The sequence below is a fragment of the Gymnoscopelus microlampas genome, assembly GCF_963454915.1.
Source record: "Gymnoscopelus microlampas genome assembly, chromosome: 7".
NCBI lineage: Eukaryota > Metazoa > Chordata > Actinopteri > Myctophiformes > Myctophidae > Gymnoscopelus > Gymnoscopelus microlampas.
The window spans coordinates 50,101,912-50,126,546 of record NC_139944.1 but is presented as its reverse complement, the minus strand read 5'-3'; the positions used below and the strand labels follow the sequence as shown (position 1 = coordinate 50,126,546).

At 40.4% G+C, this 24,635-nt stretch overlaps 2 protein-coding genes across 2 annotated transcripts in view; both read left to right on the top strand.

Moving 5' to 3' along the window:
- Positions 1-683: 683 nt before the first annotated feature.
- On the top strand, positions 684-8,337 carry tmem167b (transmembrane protein 167B). Its single transcript, XM_084061976.1, has 3 exons — positions 684-824; positions 3,324-3,455; positions 6,678-8,337. The coding sequence occupies exons 1-3, from the start codon at positions 815-817 to the stop codon at positions 6,758-6,760; spliced, it is 225 nt and encodes a 74-aa protein (XP_083918102.1). The 5' UTR covers positions 684-814; the 3' UTR covers positions 6,761-8,337.
- Positions 8,338-9,295: 958 nt separating this feature from the next.
- mapk14b (mitogen-activated protein kinase 14b) overlaps positions 9,296-24,635 on the top strand; it is a 44,275-nt gene continuing 28,935 nt past the window's right edge. Inside the window, exons 1-2 of the mRNA XM_084061445.1 lie at positions 9,296-9,861; positions 21,822-21,951. Of these exons, the coding sequence (XP_083917571.1) occupies positions 9,740-9,861; positions 21,822-21,951 (252 nt within the window). The 5' untranslated portion in view covers positions 9,296-9,739. The remainder of the gene's footprint in view (positions 9,862-21,821; positions 21,952-24,635) is intronic.

The following is a 24,635-nucleotide window of genomic DNA, read 5'->3' as shown; positions in this document are numbered from 1 at the left end:
TGTAGTTGCTTATTTGGGCTTGTTTCTAAAGTGTAGTTGCTTAATTGGGCTTGTTTCTAAAGTATGGCTGCTTAATTGGGCTTGTTTCTAAAGTATAGTTGCTTAATTGGGCTTGTTTCTAAAGTGTAGTTGCTTATTTGGTCTTGTTTTTAAAGTGTAGTTGCTTAATTGGGCTTGTTTCTAACGTATAGTTGCTTAATTGGGCTTGTTTCTAAAGTGTAGTTGCTTAATTGGGCTTGTTTCTAAAGTGTAGTTGCTTAATTGGGCTTGTTTCTAAAGTGTAGTTGCTTAATTGGGCTTGTTTCTAAAGTGTAGTTGCTTAATTGGGCTTGTTTCTAAAGTGTAGTTGCTTAATTGGGCTTGTTTCTACAGTGTAGTTGCTTATTTGGGCTTGTTTCTAAAGTGTAGTTGCTTAATTGGGCTTGTTTCTAAAGTGTAGTTGCTTAATTGGGCGTTAAACCAGTGGTTCTCAAACATTTTGTCAAGGACCCCCAAATGAATATGTAGTTTTGCCGAGTCAGCAATCAGGGACCCCGAAAATGTTTCAAAAAATATTACACATTTTCTTAAACATCTGAAAAAGCCTGGTGGTGACGCAAGGTCTACAGTTGCTTCTTATGGGCTTGTTTGTTTCTCTCCCAAAACCTGGCAACACTGACCCATAGCCGCCCAAACCGGAAACAGCATCTTCCACTGTGTGTTAGCTGCGAAATAGATTCAACAACAACAACAACAACATGGACTGTTGCTGATTGGAAACTAAACAACAAGCATTCTTCTCATACGACGATAAAAAAACACTCAAGTTGCCAACATGACAAATGGTAGGTTCTCCATGTTGTGGCTTAAACCGAGAAGAACGAGACGATTATAAGACTGTAGAGAGCTTCACTAGCATGTTAGCTCTGAGCCTAGCTGCTGTAGACGTGGCTCATTTCATTTGATTTGATTTGAATACTTTATTAACAGTTTGCAAAAAAATGCACAGAAAGTACAATTCTATGCTAAATAATTACAACCCAAGAAAGCACTATGGCTTGTTGTTTCCATTGGGATTGCAGTGTGTTCATCCATAGAAACATTTAATGACAGACAAATGCTAAAACATCATATAAACGAGTTGTAATCAAAAAGACAAAATATGTACAGTAAACAGTAACAGTAATAGTAAGGGGTGGGTGATTTCTGGTGATAGGCCTGCCTTGTACTTTATACAGGGGCCAGTTCCGAATTGAAAGGCTGACAGTACATTACAGCAGTGGTTCTCAAAGTGGATTCTAGGGACTCTCTGGGTTCCTGTAGGGCATTGGTTCTCAAAGTGGGGTCCGGGGACCCCCAGGGATCCTTGAGGGAGTTCCAGGGCGTACCCAGCTAAATGATGGATAGTTAGGAACCAAATGGACCCTTATGGGTGTGTAACTCAGAGACAGAGAGTGTACAAATGGAACCAAATGGACCCGTTACACTCTCTGAGTTAAATTAACATAGATTTTACAATATAAATTCGGGTCCCAGAGATAGAAATGCCGTTAAATGGGGGTCCATAGCCTAATGCATGTCAAACTGGGGGTCCTTGAGATTAAAATGGTTGAGAATCACTGCTAGAGCCATACAAATCTTCTCTTATTGGGGTCCCTGGCATATCTTTTCAAATGGGGGTCAATTTGGGGATCCTTGATATGAAAAAGTTTGAGAACCACTGCTGTAGGGGGTCTAAATTGACCCTTACAAGTCTCTAACTCTGACAGTGTACAAATGGAACCAAATGGACCCCCCCCTGAAAATATGTTGTGCCAGGGACCCCCAGAAGCAAAGATTTGTGTTAAAAATGTTCGCCTTAAAAAAAAAAAGATTTAAAGATTTGCACACGTTTTCGACATTTTTCTAAAATAGCAGATCTACAAGCTACTACATGCTTTTAGATCTGCTATTTTTGAATAGGCAAAGTATAAAATATGGATAATGGGTTTTAAATGATTGTGTCGCTTTATACTAATTTTGCTGGGGACCCCCATGTAGTGAATGTACATCAGGTGTTAGTAGTGTAACCTGTTCTTTATTTTTTCAATAGTCTTGTAAGCAAAAACCTGTTCATCGAACAGCTGCAGAAATGACAACTATGTGCCAAGCAGAAAACTAAACCAGACATGGTTATATCATTATGTAATAATGGTTGGTATGTCATGGAGACACTAAGCTTGCTAGCCCAGCTCTTGTGTTTTGACCCTGTTTGTCTCCTAGCCAGGCTAATAGTTGTCTCCTATAGCCTTGGATCAAGACCATCATAGATGTATTGGGTCAGACTCGATTAAATACTGATAGTCTTGTTCGAAGGCTAGTTGTCTCCTGATCTGAGGCAAAAGGTCAGCTTGTTCTGACTGTCTGAGAGACTGTTCAGAGTTATAAATACAAGCTGTCTTTTGACTTAAGTCTATTTGCACTGGCAACTAGCTCTTTTCTTTTTCTTTTTTTATAGTGACGTAATATGTAATAGATAAGCTACTGGGGGCTTAAATGAGCAAACATGTACATCTTGTGTTAGCATAGCAACCATAGGTAGTAGGTACTGTTAACACTAAACAGTCTGAATGGGTTTTGCATTCATTCTTGACTGGCACCCTAGGTGAATTTATCAGAATTTTGAAACACCTTTCATTGCCAGATACAGTAGGCCCTGTAAATAGTTCTTCACAAAAGCAAGCAGAACAAACATTACCAGATAGACAGGACCTCATGCAAATAAGTCTGTAATCGGGCAGTGATAATATAGGCAAGGGGTGGAGTGTTTCAGTGATTATTCTCTTTATTTTTGTTTGTCATAACAGTGCATGTGCTATGCACATTTGCAATATTTTGTTGCCATGTAGTCATGGCTTGTTGTGGATTTGAAGTATAATGTGTCTGTGTATTAATTTTTATTGAACTAAACCAAGTGGAGGAGTGTCTAGTTTGTGGTCAGAGTCTCTACATGTGTTTTTCTTGACAACATTTCAACCCTAGCGTCAATATTTTTGGCATGTCATAGGAAAATAAATGACTTAAATAATGCTCTTAAGTCGTATTCACAAACCCCCTCCCCCACAAAAAGACACTTTTTTGTCTATGACATGCCCAAAAATAGGGATACCAGGATTAGTTAAAATGTTGTCAAAAAGCACCTGCAGAAACTCTGATCACAAACTAAACGTGCTGCATTCAAATGATGCAGACCAAATGGAGACCATTGACTGTGCACTTATTGTCTCTCTGAAATGAATGCACCTGCCACTAACCATTAACTAACCACTGTATGGCATTATTATCCCAACACTCTTCTTTCCTAGTATACTCTTTCGATGGCATCCTGGTTTTCGGGCTGCTTTTCATCTGCACGTGTGCGTACCTCAAAAAGGTCCCGCGGCTGAACAGTTGGCTCCTCTCTGAGAAGAAAGGGGTATGGGGCGTCTTCTACAAAGGTGAGCATAATGGACCATGTTGTTTTGACTTGCATGTACTGTACTGTATGTCATCTATCAATGATTTCAACACAGAATAATGCACCCAAAACACTTCACACATAACACACAACTTAAAGCTTTTTAACACGTTTGATTGGGAATAAAACAGATGGCCCATCAATATATACTTGTATGAGGATGAACATCTGTCAAAGCCAGAAAGAAGAGAGCTAAGATAGATGTGGTGTCATGAAACTGTCTACTGTCTTTGAATGGCTCAGACATGATGAACTGCATTCCATTACATAGGATAATGTCAGTCTCAGTATGCTGAACTTGTGTTCAAGTTCAGGTGCTAAAATTAGTTGCAAATATCAAGTACTCCCTCTTGTGGTATTAAGAGTTACTTGTGAGCTCCAGAGAAATGGCTGAGCATTAAAAAACAAACCAAAACCCCTCCAGTACAAAGCCGTTAGTGAGCAGTATATTTCAGGTGTGGTCAGGTTTGGCATACTCAAAACTGCAATCATCATATGGAATGCATCTAAAAAAACAACAGTGCAAAGCACATGGCCATTGGCCAGCACTACAGCACCACTGCTTATGCATCTTGCAGGTGATCCAGATTTCACATACAGTATTGATGAGATGAGCAGATTAAAGTCTCACTACCCCAGTTTGTGTGTTTGTTTGGAAGGAGAGTTGTTGTTCAGATTCTGAATATTTGATGTTGACTCGCATGGATTAAAGTTTTCTGGCACCACGACTGATTTCAGTCATTTAGGATTCTACAGAAGCCAGCATCTCTTCCATGGAAGCATGTTGCACAGCGAAAATAGCCGATCTACAAGCTCTCAATACGTCTGCTTGCTGTTTTCGGTTATTAATTTAAGATTAGAGCATTTGAAGTGATCAAACTAGCAAAATGTTCTTCATCAAAATGTTCTTCATCTTCCATAAAATCTTACTAGTCTTGGATATTTCATATAAAAGCAAAAGTTGAAGCCTCAATCTGTGATTTATTCTCCTGGTTGGTAGTATGAAAAACAGCAGAATTACTAAAACATAATAATTTTACATAATTGTGTTAATTGTTTAGGAATCAGCTCTATTGGGGGGAGGCTCCTTTCACACCGTTTCACATATCGCACATTAGTACTCAGTCATACAAACATTTTCAGTCGTGAGATTTTTCTTTGCTTTAATCCATGAGACTCGTCTGGTGCTGTGGGCTCTGTCATTATCTTAGCTGTAGTTTCAGTGTTTAACGTTAGTTCAAACCCACATTGGCCGGAACAAGTCACAATGATCACTTTTTGTTTTTAATATGAATACATTCAAATTGTATGTAATGTAAACAGTGAGGTTCTTCTTGTATAAGCCCCCCTAGGGTTTCTTACCTCACCGGCACAACAACTATATGTCACCTTTCCCATGGAAAGAACTACCATATTATGCATATGTATACATGCTGTTGTGCAAATCAAATAAATCAACCCAAATGCGTGTGCTCAGAAGAATCAACCTGTTGCATTCTTGCCTTACCTGCGTTGTGGACTTACCTAGTTGTTGTGTCTTGTAATAATTGGTCACAAGAGGGCGCTATATGAGAGGAATAGGTTAAACCTGCTTCACACACTTGGTATAACTGAGGGGAGATGTTGACAGCTGCTGATAATGTTATTTTACGTTGTTAACATATATTTCGCCTAATATGGTGTTACGGTGCCTACTCTAGTATGAGTCTAGAGAGTAAGCCAAATGCATTATTGTGCAGTTGAATACAATTAAAATGTGTCACATCTTCTGTAAAAATGTTAAAGCCAGAAGTCTAGGGAACAGGACCCATGTTCTTCTTGCTTTATGGCATGGAAGCAAACATAACATTTGCTGAGATATTAGCATATATCTCACAGTTGTTTGAGGATTTAGTGTTAATTTGTATTAAAAGCATGTTCATGCAAACAAGTAGCCCTATCTATTGGTCTTTCTGTGTATGCTTATCTGTTCTAACCTGAGCAAATGGCAAAATTGTTTGGGGGAAAAAATGAACTATTTTAGTATTTACCAGAGGAGTCTGAATTTAAATTATGGTAAAACAAATGTTTTGTGTGTGGCGTCATAATGAATTGGCCATGACAAAGCAAATCACAAATATTTTCTCCTTGTATGGTTTGGGACAGCAAGGGCCACCGTTTTTTTTTTTTACTCCTGAGTGTGCCCTAGGGAGGGTCACGCTCCATTGTATGACTGTGAAATGAAAAATAATTTGAGACATGCACCACCTGCAAGGGTCACTCTATTGAGGAAAACAAATATATCAACTTTAGTTGCAGTTTAACCTGGTCTTGTTTGTTTAGACTGAGCATTCAGTCATTCAATGCCACTTTGACTATGCTTGCACCTAATGGTTCTCCGACATCCCAATGTCACTAAGCTTCAGAGCTCCCAAAACAAACTGATTTGACTACTTCTCTGCCTAAAGCCCATGACCCACCTAATTACAACACATTTTGATTGTCTGGGATGGCTCAGGGTAGAAGACAGGGTTAAGCAATTAAAAATGGGATTAAAAATGTATCTCCATATTTCAACTTTTTTTGTTTTTGTAAATGTACAAGACGTGACGTCACACAAGGAATGTGGGTTTGATAAATATTATTTAGCCAAATTAAGCCAATCAAAAGCATCAACAAGAGCTTGTTAGTCACAAGCTACATTATAATAACTACAGTGGATCTATTTACTGCAGTGGTTTTCAACCAGTGGTCCTTGAGGGGGTTCCAGGTGGTCCCCAGCTGAAAGATGGATAGTTAGGGAACCAAATGGACCCTTATAGATCTGATCATTTTACACTCTCATCAGTTAAATTATCGCTAAATGTCTGCATTACTTATAGAAGAATCTTAACTTTGATCAACGTTTGCCTGTTATCTCTACCACATCAATGGCAACAGCTTTGATGGAATTGTGGAGATAATCTTATCCAACATTGACACAATATACTACGTTTTGGGTCTGAGAAGCTAAATGTCATCAAATGGTGGTCCGTGGCTCAAATGCCAACTAAATAATGGTCCTTGATATGAAAGAGGTTGAAAACCACTGATTTACTGGATCATAAAATCAACAATTAATTAATTAAAGTTAATTAAAGTACAAGGACAAGGTGTCTGTCCGACAACAACGATATTTTCCTGGTAACATTCTTCTAAGTTTGTTTTCTCTTGCTCTCCTCAGCTGCAGTGATCGGGACACGGCTTCACTTCGCCGTGGCACTGTCCTGCGTGGCCATGGGGTTCTACCTAGTGTTCTTAAAGTGACTCCTCCTGCCGGGCCATGGGATCCTACCTAGTGTTCATAAAGTGAAAGCCTCGGGACTGGACTGGCCTGGAATGGCTTGGAGGACAATAAAGTCTGGGTGGAATGGACTGAGCTGAACTGTTTGAGGACACTGCTTGGATTATAGGAAATGAAGGCCTATTATGTATCTCCCCCACGGGACCCATTTAGAAGACAAGCTGTTGCCGCCCCCTTCTGGTGAATGGATGAATGACTTTTCATTTCCTCTCCTCATGGGGCAAAACCGGATGATCTTGTGTTGTTTACTGTACAGATATATGATAACAGGAACGCCCATTGTGTTACTGTATTTCTGGGTCACACATCGTTGTTTTCCCTCCATTAAGATTAATGTTGAAGGATGTACAAGAGTTGGGTGTGGGGTTCATTTCTGTATTATCTAATTCCCTGTATTGAATCTCAAAGAGTAACATAGCTGTATATTATTAGAAAAAAATGTATAACAACCAGAAATTGACCGAGATGGGTTTAAAAGGTATCAATACTGCTTCATCCCAACTATGCTGTTTTGTCCCTGTATCGACCAACCCCTTCAATTTATGGGTAGGGGACCAGAAACAAAGTAATATATAAAACTGTTCTTGGGCACACTTTATTGGTTTTCTTTTTTTTTTTATCTCTTAACTTTTGAAAGCAATTTAAAATCTTGGGATACCCTATCCTTATCCTAAGTCACATGTTTTCACACTGGCTCACTGAATTGCTCCGTCTCAATGCATCCGCTGGTACACTGTGTAATAATATTAATTTCTTCTAGCCTCATAGATTGGTCAGTGCAATTCCAGTAGAAGAAGATGTCTTGCATTCATGAGAAGACTAATAACATTCATAGAAATAAGTCATATTACATAGTACATTTTGCTACCTACGTGGGATGGGAACCGCCTGAAGATGTAACCACTTGAACCCTAGTATATACTTCAACTTGGACCCCCTAGTTCTTCCCTTTACACCTAATGTCTACCATGAAGGTTGGTGTCCGGGTAGCTCCTGCAGTCAGTAGAGCACTCGCCTTTTGACTACAAGGTCATGGGTTCGATCCCGGGTTCTGCCAACTTGCCATATGAGTAGCACGGCTACTCAGTGCTAGTTGTGCGTTTAGTACTGGGAGCTGATAGCAGGTGTTGCCCCAACAATCCATCTCACACTGGTCTAGCGCATTGTGAAATGGGGATAGCTGATACCGACACTAAGCCTCTCCAACCGACTTACTACCATGAAAATAGCTGATTTTATATACAAGCTGTCCTATGGTGACATGTGAGCATGTAGATCTGCAATTTTCTGCAAATGTTAGCCTATTTTCCACAAATAATTGGCTTTCGTGACATGCCCAGAAAGGGGTGGTAGGGTTCAAGTGGTTTACTGCGATGCCAAATAGGGGTGATTTTATTATGCTGTTGAAATTAAACAATTTTGGTGGATTAAATAATACTACAGAACTAAAAGGATTATAGACAGATTACTTATCTTCATGGTCACCTTATTTTATTTTTTACTGTATATGTGGGGAATTTTCAGTAAAGGGTACATCAGACTTTGTTGTTTGTACTGTCTTTTTTGTTATCAGTAAAGGAATAGAGGAATGTATATTAATCAAACATTTTAAGATTTCTTTGTCCATTTGTCATTCTGAGGGTGAACAAATGGAACTTGATTTGAAAATTAAACTAAAGTGCATTTACTCTATTTTGAGGTATTTTACTTGAGTATTTACAGATGATTTAATCCAGATGCATTTAACAGGTTTAGTTACAGTTTACCTACAAAACAACATACATATGTAACAGTGTGCACATAAAGATATTAAAATATGTGCTTGAGCGCCGCAGTGATAAAGTGCCAGTACAACTGGGCTGTGTTCAGGCGAGGGGGGGCCGGGCGGGGAGGGTGATATCACTACATGTAATCCTACGGGCTGGCCTGGGGCGGCACCTGTCAGCAGGGAGTATTTGGCGGGATGAGTAGGAAGATGGCTCTACTACGTCCTCCTGGTGGGGGCTGGCAGGCAGATGAGTCAGTAGGATACAACAGCAGTGACAACTCACAAAATGTATGTGGGGGAGGTAAATGACTAAATAAAAAATATGACTAAATGTATTAAAATAAGTCCCAGCCACCTTTCAAGCTGCAACAAGTATTGCAACTGTACTTGTACATACCGCATTGTAAGTACTTAGAACGAGCAACAGCCCCGCCCCCGTCCATTGAGTTTAAAAAAATTACCCCAAAATATTTTTATTTTTGGGGGTCCTTGGCTGACATGGAAAAAGTTCAGGAACATAGATTACAGTTAAATACATCCTGGGAAAACCCTGTCTATTTCCAAGGAATTCCTGACCATTTCCCAACCAATCCCATCAACATCCTCTAGAGGGCAGGCTGCTGCTTCACTTCCCGCGAGAACAACAACGAGTCGCGGGAGCGCGCTGTGGTGCTATTGAGTGTGACGGCACGACGTACAAAATACACTTGCACGTTTCCGCTCCCACACACACACATTTGCATTGGGAAAACCTAACCTTACTGTAAACTGATGTTAGGAGGAAGAAGGAAGGAAGAAATAAAGTCAAAGTCCCATCATCATCTAAGAACGCATAATATTACACAAGAAGACACCGTACGTGCACACAACAACCAAGGCACGCACGGAGCAGCTACTAGCGTGCACGTACATCTGCACAACACAGGGCAGCAAGCAGCAGCTACAGGAAGACAGCTCCTTGTGTGTGAGAGTGTGTATGTGTGAGTGTGAGAGTGTGTATGTGTGAATGTGTTCTTCTTGTTCCTGGTTGTTGTTTTGAATGCAGGACAGACAGACAGGAGGAGAACAGCACAGAGCAGAAGAAGTTAGTTTAACACTGGGCTAGTTCTGCTCTCTGTTGCAACAGGGACAGAGGACAACGACAACAACAGAGCTATAGTTTTTTGTCGCAGGAATGTCGCAGAAGAAGGAAAGACCCTCTTTCTATCGCCAGGAGCTGAACAAGACCATCTGGGAGGTCCCAGAGAGATACCAGAACCTGTCCCCCGTGGGGTCCGGGGCCTACGGCTCTGTGTGGTAAGAGGGTCTTATGTTGCACATTATTACTGTTGTTGTTATTGTCATGCAAATGAAGTGAACTACCGAGAGTTAATACAATGTAGCCAAATGGACCCGAACGGGTTACTATTGTGTTACATCTCTGTCGCTGTTAACAACAGAGTGGATACATTGATACAATCCTCTGATCAATGCACATTTTATGTTATGGATATTTTGTGTCCCCCCCCCTTTGTTTACTTTGTATCGAAGTCGTGTGTGTGTGTGTGTGTGTGTGTGTGTGTGTGTGTGTGTGTGTGTGTGTGTGTGTGTGCACACCTCGTGCGCGCTTCGGGACGCTTCGCATTTGTTCGGCGGGTGGGGATTATTTTTTTGTTTTGTTGTTTTCGTGCACATTTTTGTTTTGTGTCTGTTTGCTGCTTATTGCTTTCCTGTTAAAGTTACACATGCTGCTGCGCCTATTTCATCCCATAATATAAACGTCTCATTTTGTTGACAACATTGTGTAATCTTGTCATGCAAATATAGCAGCTTGAACAGTTTAGTTGATGTGGAAAAAAGGGTCCATCTTTGTGCACTTCCAGCTTCTTCTTTTTTAGACCCCAGCAGAAGCCTCGTCAGAAACACGTCCTTGCTTGCATTATCTACTAAAAGCAAAGCCCCTCCATGTAGGGGGGATTCATTTGATAGTCATATTATTATGCTGATGATGGTGACGACCATGCTGTTTATGAATGCTGATCATAATATTTGTGTGTGTGTGTGTGTGTGTGTGTGTGTGTGTGTGTGTGTGTGTGTGTGTGTGTGTGTGTCCTATAGTTTGGCTTTTCATAACTCCAGTTGTATGCATGCATGCATTATGGATTTTCCAGTTGGATACATACAGAGGGAGAGAGAGAGAGGGTCAGTCACATGGTTTCCAGAAACCATAGTGAGCGTTTTCTATGGGCATGCATCGATGCTGCTGATGAGTCTAGAATGATGTCACCCCTTCTCTCCCGTTGTGTGTTGCACCCATGAGTCATAGTCCCGAGATTAGACGCCTCCAAACCGTGACTGCATGTGTTTAGTCACCATATGCGTTCACTTCAAGGACCCTGCGACCAAAAAGGCTTCATCATCTCAGTAATAACATAATTATAACCGTTTGTCCTGACACTACACTTGTTATTTGCTGCTTGCAGCTGTAGAGTGGTGTGTTGGGCATGACACCTGTCATTTTCTCTGTGTGTGTGTGTAATAAGGACTGACTGTATGTTCTATAGTACGGTGCGTAATCTCTCAAGACGGATCAGATTTCAATTTGCAAAAGATAATCTGGTTAACCAGATTGAGTTGCGGTGTGAGAGTGACCCGCAAAAGTTTCCAAGTTCCTCATTTTCTGCCGATATCCTTAAAGTTGCTTCTGAGGCAATAGATAGACAAGTTCCTTATTGTCTATTGCAGTGGTTCTCAAACTTTTTCATGTCAAGGACCCCCCAAAATGATTTGTATTTGGCTGCGGACCACCCATCTCAAAAATGTTTTGTGCCAGGGATTTAAAAAAATAGCAGATCTACAAGCTCATAGCGCGGCACGAAGTGACGCACTATGCGCGTGTATATCTGCTTGTATAACTGTATATCTGTCCCCCCCAAGGACCCCTGGGGGTCCCCGGACCCCACTTTGATAACCAATGGTCTATTGTCTACTACTGAAAAAGCCTGAAGGTTAATTTAATGGACATGCAAATCACGGATTGCAGCTTTTCATTTTAACTCTGAGGACTCTCTGAGTTACACACGGATAAAATAACTCTGAGCACCTGTAATGTCTTTGTAATTTTATTTAGTGTAACCTTCGGCAGTCCAAAGACCTGCCACATGTAAACTTATCTCCAGTCACAACGCCTTTGGAACATGATACATGTAGCTTACAAGCTAACATTTAACAGGCGGGCTGACTGGCTGGCAAGATGTTGTGCCGGCAAAAGTAATGCAAGTGGAAATGTATTGTTTCAACTCAGTAGCAGGCTGTACTGGTTGCAGTTGCACCAGAGTACAGTTACTACACAGTAAATCATGTTAATGGATCTCTGAGGGTGTAAAACTTGACCCAAATGGACCTGGACGTAAGTGTCGATTTTTACGTTGAGATAATCTTTCACACAGAATACGTTTGCAGTGCCATCTCTTTGCCATGTCTTAAGTAACTGTCATGGCTTTCCTCAGGCACGCTGAGAGGGCAAAGTTATGTTATATTAAACTACTTTCTCACTGAACAATGTACCTCTGAGGTATATATTTTGGAATGTTGAGATAAAAAGGAAAATGCATATTTGTATCCTGTGTGTTGAGCCTGATGTCATTTCTGTTAGGACAGCTGTGCATCGACAATTTCAGCGATTCTGTTGGTACGCCGACAGAAAATGTCCAACTAGTTAGACAGGATGATTGTTACCAATCTGTCACCAAATAGGCATGGCCTCAGAGAAAACTACCACTCCTTAATTTAATGATCCATCTCTCTATCAGTGAATGTCATTAAACAAAGGACAACCAGATAGTCTTGCACTTCAGGTTCAAGTGAATCTTTGCCTTGGATTAGCCATTCAAACCGTATATCTTCTCTGTTGGGCAGAAACTCAATTTTTCAACTTTTTAAAATTCTGTTTAATAACTCATTTCTCTTGAACGTCCTTTACGTCTGAGTGTGGGTTTTACACATATTTAACCAATGAAAAGTATTAAAAAGCGCTTCTGACTAAACCTCCTAACTCCATTGGATCCTCAAACTGTCGGTCAAACCACCTAACTCCCAACTTGTGGAGATAGCTGTTGTGTCCATCATTGATTAGAATGACCAAGTCAGACGGAAAATCTCCACATTAATGGTCAAAAACCTCCAAAACTCCACTTGAGCTGTTTTTGGGTGAAGTGATGATAATATAAGGAAAGGACACATTCAAGTATCTGATAACTGATAAATGTACAAAGTAAACTAGTCACCATACCAACTTTGACGAGGCAGTGTTGTGTTTTAAAAACATGTTTTGTTTTCTTTCATTTCCTGAAAAGTTAATATTTTTGGACAAAGCTGGTTTTTACCCGACAGCAGAGATATACTTCTTTTGACCGGGGTCTCCCAGGGCTCTAAACTTTTCCCTCCACACCAAATCTCTTCACCAAAAAATAAATAAATAGCTGATCTACATGCTCACACGGCATGCAGTGAGCTTGTAGATCTGCTACCTCTGCCGAATATTTGCCTATTATGACATGCAAGAATAAGAGATACTAGGTTTCCTGTGATTATGTTATTTTATGTAGTTATAGATAGTGCCTCACATGATTTCACATCAAGGTATTGGGGAACCCAGAAAACAAGGGGGAAAAAGTGCTTGGCTATGTTGCTCACTCTACCTTTAATAACACAAATGTAAAGTGTCTTCTATTTTTTCTCATTTTGTTATTCTGTCCAGTTAGTGATCTCCAAGGATCACCCCTCCGCGTCCTTAAAGGTGCATTGGTCTGCACTGGCCCCTGCTGTGTCCAGCCGTACATAAGATCACGTTGCTAGGAGATGAGCCTCAAGCATACATCCGTGCCTAAAATGATATGTCATGACCCCCAAATGTATATTTATAGGATCGAGGACCCCCATCTGAAAGGATGTTGTGCTGGGAACTGGGAAGACCCCCATAAGAGAAGATTTTCTAAAAGGTTTTGGAACCACTTGGTCTATAGAGTTAGAATTAATTCCCCTCATTCCTCATTTCCTCATCTTTTTTTTAAGCCGTTTCTCCTTGTTGAATGTCTGCTTTTATCTTAACTAAGTACTCTGTTATGGCCCTCTCAGACATGATAATAGGCGACATATGCTTTTTTTTTTTGCTGTGGTATTATGAGGTTATTATAGTGACAATGTGACGGTATACTGTGGTGGCGGGTTGACGCACTGGCAGTGTTAACCTCATGCACTTATTATGTCAACTCACCAACCAAGAGGCTAGAGAGAGAGGCTTAAACCTGCAATCCAGCATGACTTCTGTTCTTCAGGTCCAGTTGTTGCCTTAAGTACTAAAATATATAGTCGAATATGTTTACTAAGTACTTGTTTTCAGCACTTTGTGCTCCTAACACATCATGGTACATATAACCATTTGTAACCACTGATTGTACTGTTGTTAATGCTTATTGCAACTGCATGAGAACGTGCAACATAACTTTATTTCTGCTCCTGAGGAATGCAGGCTGCATAGGAGTAAGAAATGCTTGGAACAACTGTAATGTAGCCTAGAGATTTTTTTTTTTACATGCTCATGCACAGGCCGCTGGCTTTTTTAGCTCTTTATGCTTTTGATAATGGTGTGACAATGTATATTTATTATTATTATCAATAAAGAGCTCAAAGTCAAAGGCATATCATGCAGGAACCGAAAATATAGAATTATTAGATCGTATAAACAAAAAATATGTTATGTTGGTGATTTCTTAAAAACTTGCGATAACTGGCTTTTAGTTATGCCTTAAAAAGAAGACAGAGTTGGGTAATCATATTTCCTGATAGACTGGGCCATCCTATATTAAAATCGCCTAGTGGGTGGACTTCCTGTTTATGCCTTCTTCTAGCACACCAGCAGTGCAATTGCTTCCACACTAGGCACAAATAATAATGCATGCCATAGGAAATCCAATACACTACATTTCATGCTTGCCACCTTCATATTTACCGTACACTGTGTATTTGTACATTATTTCACAATAATAGCCCTATATATAACTACATAATGGTGCAATACTTATTGTGCAATACTTATTAGTTGCTCCTACACGATATGCGTCACATTTTCCCAGTTACACAGCGCATGCGTGGATATGAATAAAACGACAGCCGTTGCCTCAGCGATGCCCATACATCAGTCGGATCGGTGTTGCAGCGTACGTAGGTGTGAGGGCAGCATAGGGGCCCGAACTCTAGATGTCAAACCTCTAGTTATTGCAAAATGCCCCTTCACCTTCTGTATTTAACCCTTTAAGGGCTGGAACGCATCTGTGTCATGTTTTTTTTTTTTAGGTAAAAAGAGTTATTTTACACTTTGGCTATTCAAAAATAGCAGATCTACAAGCTGCCGCGCTATGAGCTTGTATATCTGCTATTTTTGAGACATTGTAAAAATGTGTGCAAATCTTTGAATATATATTTTTTCAAGCGAACATTTGTAACTCAAATCTTTGCTTCTGGTGGTCCCTGGAACAAAATATTTTGAGATGGGGGGTCCTTGGCCAAATACATTTTGGGGTCCTTGACATGAAAAAGTTTGAGAACCTCTGACATAGTAACATATGTTTTTTTCAAAAAACTGTTTTTAGAAGACAGACATTTTGTAGAATTGGGACTCGGCTCTTAATCGGTTAATATACTCTAATAGTCTAATATAACAGTCAAAAGAGTTTATGTCTTGTGTTCCGAGCTACGCTTCTCTCCATTGGACTTTAAATGTGCTGACCAACAAAGTGTGAGCATTCCATTTACTGCTCCATAAAGTCTTAAAGCCATTGAGCTAAACTAGGATGGATATAGCCTATACCTACATAAAGGTGCAGTGCAGTATTCTGATATAAAGGGGTAGAATGGAAGAACGTAGCTATGCACTAAGTGGAGGTTTCTTCATTTTCTCAGAATTACATAATTGAGGGACTTACTTCATAGCCGGATGAAGACAATTTGACCAGCCATTAACACTAATTTACCTTTTAGTGCTGAGCTGGCCACTACACATCAGAGTTGTGGCGTTTTATCGGTATGCCGTAGTGGAGCCAGACGAAAAAAAAGGGAGAAACACCGTCACCTAATAACACCTTAATCATGTGCAGTTATCTACTGTATGCGTAGACGTATGTCTGTAGGCAGTGTTGCCATGTCTGCTTATTATAAGCGACTTTGGGCTTGTCTATCTGTAAAGTAGCTTGTAAATATTGGTAGTTGCGGCAACTTGCGGGTTGAGTTTTTTTGGGCTTCTTTCTAAAGTTGCTTATTTGGGCTTGCTGTCTAATGTTGTGTAAACCAGTGTTTCTCACCCCCCCCCCCCCCCCCCCCCATATACTTGTGTGGTTAAAATGTTTGAAAATAGCAGATCTACAAGCTCACAACGCGTCGCATATGTGAGCTGAAGATCTGCTTCAAAATAGCCGATGTGTGTATACATAGGTTTAAAGTGCTCATGTGTTAGTCGCTTCATTTGGGCTTGTTTTCATAGACCTGGTGGCTTAATTTCTCTCTCAAAATCTGGCAACACTGTCTGCAGGCTCAATCTGTCGATGCTGGCCTCTGAATTCTCATTTTATGGCCCACATATTTATGGTCCCATTACTGCACTTAAATTCATTACACACTAATTGGATAGTGTGTGTTTGTGTGTCCAGAGTAGACGTGTCCATGTTTATACTGCAGATTAGCAACCGGCGCTACAAAGATTGTGTGTGTTGTTTGTTTCTGAATGGGTTGCCTGCGATTTTGTGTGTGTGTGTGTGTGTGTGTGTGTGTGTGTGTGTGTGTGTGTGTGTGTGTGTGTGTGTGTGTGTGTGTGTGTGTGTGTGTGTGTGTGTGTGTGTGTGTGTGTGTGTGTGTGTGTGTGTGTGTGTGTGTGCAGTACAGTATGTATGTTTAGAGAAGGAAAGCGTACAAGTTGTTTTTTTTCCTTGTGCAAGGTTGCACAATAAAACTGGGCGTGGGGGCATCATGATCATGATGTCTGGCTCACTGGGTAAAATGTTGCTCTTGTTATTCTTGGTAAGGCTCCATTTCACTCTGTGTTTTGGTTGTCTCTAACAAAAAGGTGTCTATGTAATGAGAGAGACGTCTCCCCCCCCCCACCACCACCACCACCAGACTGAAAACTGATTTCTTCATCTGATTTTGCAATCACTTTGTCTGGCATTCGGCCAGAGTTATTGACCTGGAAGGAATGTGGTTTATCATAACTGGGGCCTGTGTTGTGTGTTCCTACACAGAGACAGGAAATCCAGTGATGTCAGCTCCCCCCCCCCCGTGGGGAGCTGGGGCCCATCTGCCCCATTCTGTACCTAACTGGTTGGTTGGCTGTCTGGCTGGCTGCTGTGCAGGATCTAGGCCAGTGATTCACACTCACAGCCTTTCTTCAATGTCAAAGACTCCCCGGTTTGACGTGCATTAATGGCCAGTACGTGGTTTTTCAACCCTTTTCATATCAAGGTCCATTATTTATTCGGCATTTGAGTCACGGACCACCATTTGATGAGATTGAGACTGACCCTAGACTTCGAATATTTTGTTATCGTTGGATAGGAGGATTTTGTGCACAATTCCATGCTGTATTGATGTTGGTACCATAGGAGAGATAACAGGCAAACGTTGATCAAAATAACAATTCTTTAATTAAGTAATGCAGATGTTTAACAATAATTTAACTCTTGAGAGTGTAAAATGAAATTGGACCCGTAAGGGTCCATTTGGTTTCATTTTACACTCTCAAGATTTAAAGATCTATAAGGGTCCATTTGATTACCAACTCTCCATCATTTAGCTGGGGACCACCTGGAAACCCCCTCAAGGACCACTGGTGGTCCCCGGACCACTGGTTAAGAACCACTGCATTAGGCCACGCCGGACACCCATTTGATTCCATGTTTAATCTCTGGGACCCGATCTACACTGTAAAAATCTGAGAGGTAGATGGAACCAAATGGTAAGGGTACCATTTCCAGTATCAGTGGTATACATGTAGTATGTTGATTTGATATCACATCATGTTAAACAACTTAAACCCATAAACGTTTTGCCTATAATGATGATATGCCCAAAATAGGGAGAGAGCCTGGTTGAAAGTTGAAAATCTATCTATAGCTTTGTGTGTGTGAAGCATCCAGCCCTAAGAACAAGATTCACATGGGGAGAGAAGCATGTGTGTGTGTGTGTGTGTGTGTGTGTGTGTGTGTGTGTGTGTGTGTGTGTGTGTGTGTGTGTGTGTGTGTGTGTGTGTGTGTGTGTGTGTGTGTGTGTGTGTGTGTGTGTGTGTGTGTGTGTGTGTGTAGGATGTGGGTTTGCCATGATGCCATCTACCTCCCAAAATGGGTATTTTTCTGTGATTTGATCACGACCAGACCAGAGTGAACATGGGTATGCACTATGCATGCTTTCACATGCACTGCTTAGTAGTAGAATTGTAGGCCCAGAGGTGTCTTTTTTTTGTTCACCCAGGATTCACTAGTGAGCTTTTTTTTACTGCTATTTATAGAACTGCTGTGTATTGAATCTTCATGCTCAAAATAAATGTTTTGTTTGTATGTTTTTCAGTTGAAATGTGTGCCTGGATGGGGTGTTTTTGTTGTAATTGTAAATGTAAAAACTATACTATACTACTTGTTTCACTATTTAAAAATTCCAATTGAAATTCCCTTAACCCTTTAAGACCGGGAGAAGCATCTGTGCATCTGTGACCAAAAAAGCATTATTTTACACTTTGGCTATTAAAACACTTCACCTGCCAGAGTTATTTCAGATTTTTTGCTGTTGTCTGCCAGAGATTTTTCATTGAAATTAAAAAAGTACTCCGGAGCCGAGATACAGAATTTTTAAGTTTTGAGTTAACAAGGAAGTGGATGGGAGTCTAAATCTTCGAAAAATCATATCTCCTTGGTCTTTGGGTCAAATTGAAAAAAAAAAAATAATAATAATAATAATAATAATTTTTCAATAGAACGCATTTATGCGATCTTGGTGGCCAAGTGCGCTATTTAATAGATCGCATTTATGCGTGATTGGCAGGAATTGAGTTAAAAAATAGCAGATCTACAAGCTCATAGCGTGGCACTCGGTATTTTTGAAAAATCGTGAAAATGTGTGCAAATCTTTGAATATATATTGTTTAAAGTGAACATTTTTAACTCTATTCTTTGCTTCTGGGGGGTCCCTGGAACAAAATATTTTGAGATGGGGGTACATATAGTTTTAGTGGTCCTTGACATGAAAAAGTTTGAGCACCACTGATATAGAAACATACGTTTTTTCAGAATACTGTTTTGACATTTTGTAGAATCGGCTTCAGGTCTTAATGGGGTAATATGGCCTATTTAGTGCCATCCACAGAAGTGAGTTCTGTGCATCCATGTTTCTAGCTGCGTTAGTGGTGGTGGGCTGTCCGTCCCGCTAACCATGGGGGATGTATTTGTACATCAAGCTGACTCACGCTGCCCTATGGGCCACAGGGCTCGACAAGGCGTACTACTACTATGGAGATGTATATAGTTTGAGTGGATATCCTGCCTTGAAGTGACTATGAATGCTTTGGGTTTCTCTTGAAAGAGTTGGAGGGCTCTCTTGGCGAGATAGACATCTTTGATGCTGTTTGACAGGAAGTAGAGACTTGAGGCTTTGTCAACCTGGAATCTCTTGTGTGGCTTACTTGGCGAGATAGCAGTCAGCTCATCTTTGATGCAGTTTGACAGGAACTGTTTTGCTGAAACTTTCCCCAAAGGTTCCACATGGTAAGTAGAGACTTGAGGCTTGCCAACCTGGTATCTCTTCCGTGTGGCTTCCTTGGCGAAATAGAAGTCAGCTCATCTTTGATGCAGTTTGACAGGAACTGTTTTGCTGAAACATTCCCCAATGGTGTGTCCTGTTCCACATGGTAGTTGGAGCCTCGCCACCCTGGAATCTCTTCCGTGTGGCCTCCTTGAGTAAAGATGGGAGATTGTAGTGGTCGTAGTCATACACTACATGGATCTCCCTATACTCTTTGGACTTGCTGTTTAGTGTGGCTGTGAAGTGGTCAGCCTACTGGGCACATAATGGCTTTCCAATTCTCTATACCAGAGCCATTCCACCCATGAGAGTAACCTTCTCGCCGATTTTTAGATAGAATGCTATCTAAGTTAGATAGAATGCGCAACGTGGTCTCTCTAGGGGATACTAGTACTGGTGGGCGTTTTTTTCCCTAGATTTACTCCTGTGACAGGCAGTCTTGGCTACGTCAAGATGTTCATTACAAGCTCCAGTGCAACATCTGAATGCCATTTAGTCAATTTCTCAACAGAGGAGGTGGAGCTGTTGCTAAATTTACCATAAATGCATTCAATATCCTACTACAATTTAGGCATTTGAGCAGACAACAAGGAACTACAGGGAACTGTACTTACTCAACAACAAGGACATATTATTATGCTAAATCTGAGCCATAGTTAACCCCAAATCAGACCCAAATCAGTTTGAATTACAATATTTTGATTAGTTATAGAGTGTTGCCCATTCCTAGCTGTGTTGTGCTGCACAATAGAGCTGATAGCCGTCAACATGTCCACTCTTGTTCAGCAAAGCCAGCCTTGGGCTGCAGAATGTAATGTGAAAATGATACCTATGTGTGTGTGTATTGTGCAATGTTGTGGCTTGCTTACTGGATTGAGGCCACCCATGAACTCTGACACGTTTCGCTCCAGGTTTATTTAAAGTAGTACACCATTGATTATGTGATTAGAGGTTTCCCCGATACTGATACCAGTATCGGAAAAGCTGCAGATATACTGCCTAAAATGCTGGTTTCGGTATCAACGAGTATGCCAGTCTATGCCATTCCGATACCATGTAATTTATCACATGACGAGATAGATTTCATTTACCGTAATATTTTGAATTGATGTTGCACTACTGTTTTATGTTCTATATACCAGGGGTCTTCAACAGGGGGCTCGGGACCCCTAGGGGGTCCTCAGAGTAACTACAGGGGGGCTGCCAAATCTTTGTGTGATAAGGACTTTTTTTTTTTTTTTACACTAACCACTTGAACCCTTGCATCCCTATTCTCAGGGGAACGTTAGCCGAAAATAGCAGATCTACAAGCTTGAGCGAGCTTGTAGATCAGCTATTTTTGGCTTGTAGATCGGCTATTTTTGGCTTGTAGATCGGCTATTTTTGGCTTGTAGATCGGCTATTTTCGGCAAAAGGGGGAAACATTTGAAAATAGAGCAGATTAAGTACAGAGCCAACGGTCAAGTTTAAAAGTATTGAAGGTTTAAGTGGTTAAATGTCTGAACACAACACATTTAACATGAATACAGTATGTAGTGGGGGGGTCCCTGCTTCATCTCTCTCTCAGCTAGAGGGTCCTTGACCTGAAAAACGTTGAAGACCCCTGTTATATACTGTACTATTTACATTATTATTTTTACTAACTTGTAGCTGCACTTAACAATCAAAACATTTTCAAGTAATTGGCCCGTTAGGGTCCATTTTTGAACCCCCTCAACTCTCAGAGTTACAGACCTTTAAGGGTCCATTTTGAACCCTTTCAAGGAACCATGGAACCGCACTTTGAGAACCTCTGTCCTAGGTTTGTTTAAATTACACCCTGTTATCGGATCGGTACTGCTTCATCTCTCCGCAATTTGAGACGTGTCGCAGCGCGACGCGTTGTGAGCTTGTAGATCTGCTATTTTCAGAGCGCAACACCGGACGCAACCAAACATAAAATGACTTGTCTTTTAGTTCTACTGGATCTCTTCTCCATTAGTCCCTCACTAACATTTTAGTCTAGTTTTTTTTAGTCTAATTTGTTGACGAAATTCTCAGTATATTTATATATCTTTATAAATATCAGTCTTAGTTTTAGTCATCATAGCTTAGTTTTTATTTTGTTTTTATAGAGTTTTTATAGAGTTTTTATAGAGTTTTTATAGAGTTTTCGTCAGTGAAAAAAGGTAGTCGACGACCATTTTTTGTCATAGTTTTAGTCGACGAAATCAACACTGTTTGGAAGGAAAAACTGGTATTGGTACATTACATTACATTACATTACAGTCATTTAGCAGACGCTTTTATCCAAAGCGACACATCACTATCACTATAATGTGATATGAGAGTCATCATTAATGTGATACGGTGTGTCTGCGACTTGCTGCGGTGGGACACAGGCCCCTTTTTATCTGTTTGTGATGCCTTCTCCTGTGTTTTTGTTGTGACTCTATCAGCTCGGTGTATGACGTGAAGTCGGGCATGAAGATAGCGGTGAAGAAGCTGTCCAGACCCTTCCAGTCCATCATCCACGCCAAGAGGACCTACAGGGAGCTGCGACTGCTGAAACACATGAAGCATGAGAATGTAAGTCACCACCTTGTATAGTAGGTACTAGGGCTGTCAACTTTCCTCAGAAATTATATTCGAATATTGGTCTTAAAAATTGGCAGATATTCGAATACATTCGAATATTATTATTATTATCATAAAAAAAATATATATATTTTTTGACAGAAACAATACAAAAAAACAAACAAAATCGAGTGCTCGGATCCAATAAAACATATATTTTGTTTGTTTTTATAACTTGATACATTGTTTTTTTGTATTGTCCCTGTCAAATAAACATAAAAAAAAATATTCGAATATTAATTTTCATAATTGAATATACATATTTTCCCCATATTTGAGGAATATTCGATATTCGAATATTAATTCACCAGCCCTGGTAGGTATAAGGATGGGACCCCTCATCTTAACATCTTTGTGCCAGGGACCCCCCCCATAAAAGATTGGTGTGGTGGCGTTCAATTTTTCAAAAGTATTCCAAATGTTTCAAAAAACGTATAACGTAAGGCAAGGGTTCCCAAACCTTTCAGGCCGTGACCCCCCCAACAAAATCACATTTGAACTGGGGACCCCCCACCCTGACAAGCACTTGGAAATGTAGGCATTACATTTAGTTTGGCTCAGTTCCACAGATAAATATTGTGAAAATAGCCGATCTACAAGCTCCCGCGAGGCGTTGTGAGCTTGTAGATAGGCTATTTTCACAATGTTTGCCTCTTTCTTACATAATGACAATTTGGTATAAAAGAATGTGCAGATACCCTGTATACACTTACACTGTATGTTGGTGTGTTTTACTGTTGAGTGAGAAGATAATGTTGCACTTTAAGCTTATCATCTGGGGACACCCCAAAATAATTTGGGGACCCCCCCTGGGGTCCCGACCCCCGGTTTAGGAACCACTGACGTAAAGTATAAAATAGGTTAAAGTGGTTTTGATGCTATATTAACAAATCTTGCTGGGGACCACCCTGGAATCCCCCTCAAGGACCCCCTACTTTGAGAACCACCGCAATTAGATATCAGTCAGCTGCAACATGTGAGTCCTTTTACTGGTGTGCTCAGGTTGTTATGGTGTCCATTTCTTTGTTGGCTTTTAGACTCGTTTTTGTTTTCTGCAGAAAATTAACCGGGTGGCTAGTTCCGCCCTGGGGAATAAATGGCACTAGAGTTTTTTTATGCTGACTCACACTAAAAGCAATTAACAGGAAGCTCTTAACTGCTACGCCTGAATGGTTGGATTCCTGATCATTCCCGGCTCGTTTGTTTGACTGTTCCAGCTCACAGGGAAAAGAGGAAATAGCGTTTGACACAAAAACATGAGAAGAATTTGAAGCTGTTATTGACTGAGCTCTCGGCCCAGGTGTGAGGAAGGCATGCATGCATACATTATATACAGTCAGTGGCTTCATCCAGTGGGAACTCTGGTTAACCTCCATTAGAAGGGGTTTCCCAGGGAAAGGTCATAGTGCTGCATGGGCCGTTGGCTGGTGCTCTGAGTCATCCATGTGGTATGTCAGATATGTTGTCTTTAGGGGCTGCACAATGTGTCGTTTCAGCATCCACTCTGCACTGTACACTAACAGTGGTGTAAAGTAACTACGTACATTTACTCAAGTGTTGTACTTAAGTACAATTTTGAGGTATGTTTAATTTACTGAAGTATACTTCTACTCCACTACATCTCAAAGGCAAATACGGTACTTTTAGTCCACTACTATTATTTGAAAACTTTTAGTTGCTAGTTACTTTGTAGATTTTGATTATTATTACAAAACATACATTAACCACTTCAGCCCTATATACATTCCAGCCATTTGAAAATAGCAGATCTACAAGCTCACAATGCGTCGCGATAAGATTTTCATACATTTTGTGAATGTGACATTATGCATAGTGAGTAGTACTTTCTACTTTTGGTACATTTTGATACCAATACTTCTGTACATTTACCCAAGTAAAATTTTAAAATAAAAGTATTTCTACATTGCAGTATTGATACTTTTACTTAAGTAAAACAATTGAGTACTTTTTCCACCACTGGTGTACACATACTATGTGCAAACGGTGACATTGCAAAAGGTTTAGCCAAGACAAACTGGGCCGGTCGGTCACATTGTAATAAAACACTTTTACTTAGATTTTTTCAATGATTGATTGATATTGAATACTTTATTAGTCAAAAATGTAAACAGCACAAGGTACAGTCTGACATTAAAGGGATAGTTCACCATCGATTAGTCACCCCATGGAGACTTCAATACATTTATTTTTTTTGTCGCATTCCTAAGCCAATAATTTGATGACCAGCGGACCGGTAGGCAGCAGTTCCGGTAGGAGAAACAAAGGAGACTCTTTGTATCTCCTACCGCTGCCGGTCATCAAATTATTGGCTTAGGAATGCGACAAAAAAAAAAAAATCCATGAATTCAAGTCTCCATGGGGTGACTTATCGATTGAATAATTTTGGGGGTGAACTATCCCTTGAAGGCTAAAAGGATCACACAAAAAATGTCTCCTGATTTTTCAGGCCAGTTTAGAAAGAATCCAGTGACCTACATTTATTTATGGACGGTGTCAGGGCATTCCTCCACTAATGTGGAGCTGAGACGGTACAGTCCAGCTGATGAATAACACTGTGATTTAATGATTTCTGGGTAGCTGGTAGCTTGCATGCACATTCTGTGTTAAAAGAGGTG

Coding starts and splice junctions, on each gene's coding strand:
- tmem167b (XM_084061976.1), top strand. Junction 3,456..6,677: donor ATGGGGCGTCTTCTACAAAG/GTGAGCATAATG, acceptor TGCTCTCCTCAG/CTGCAGTGATCGGGACACGG.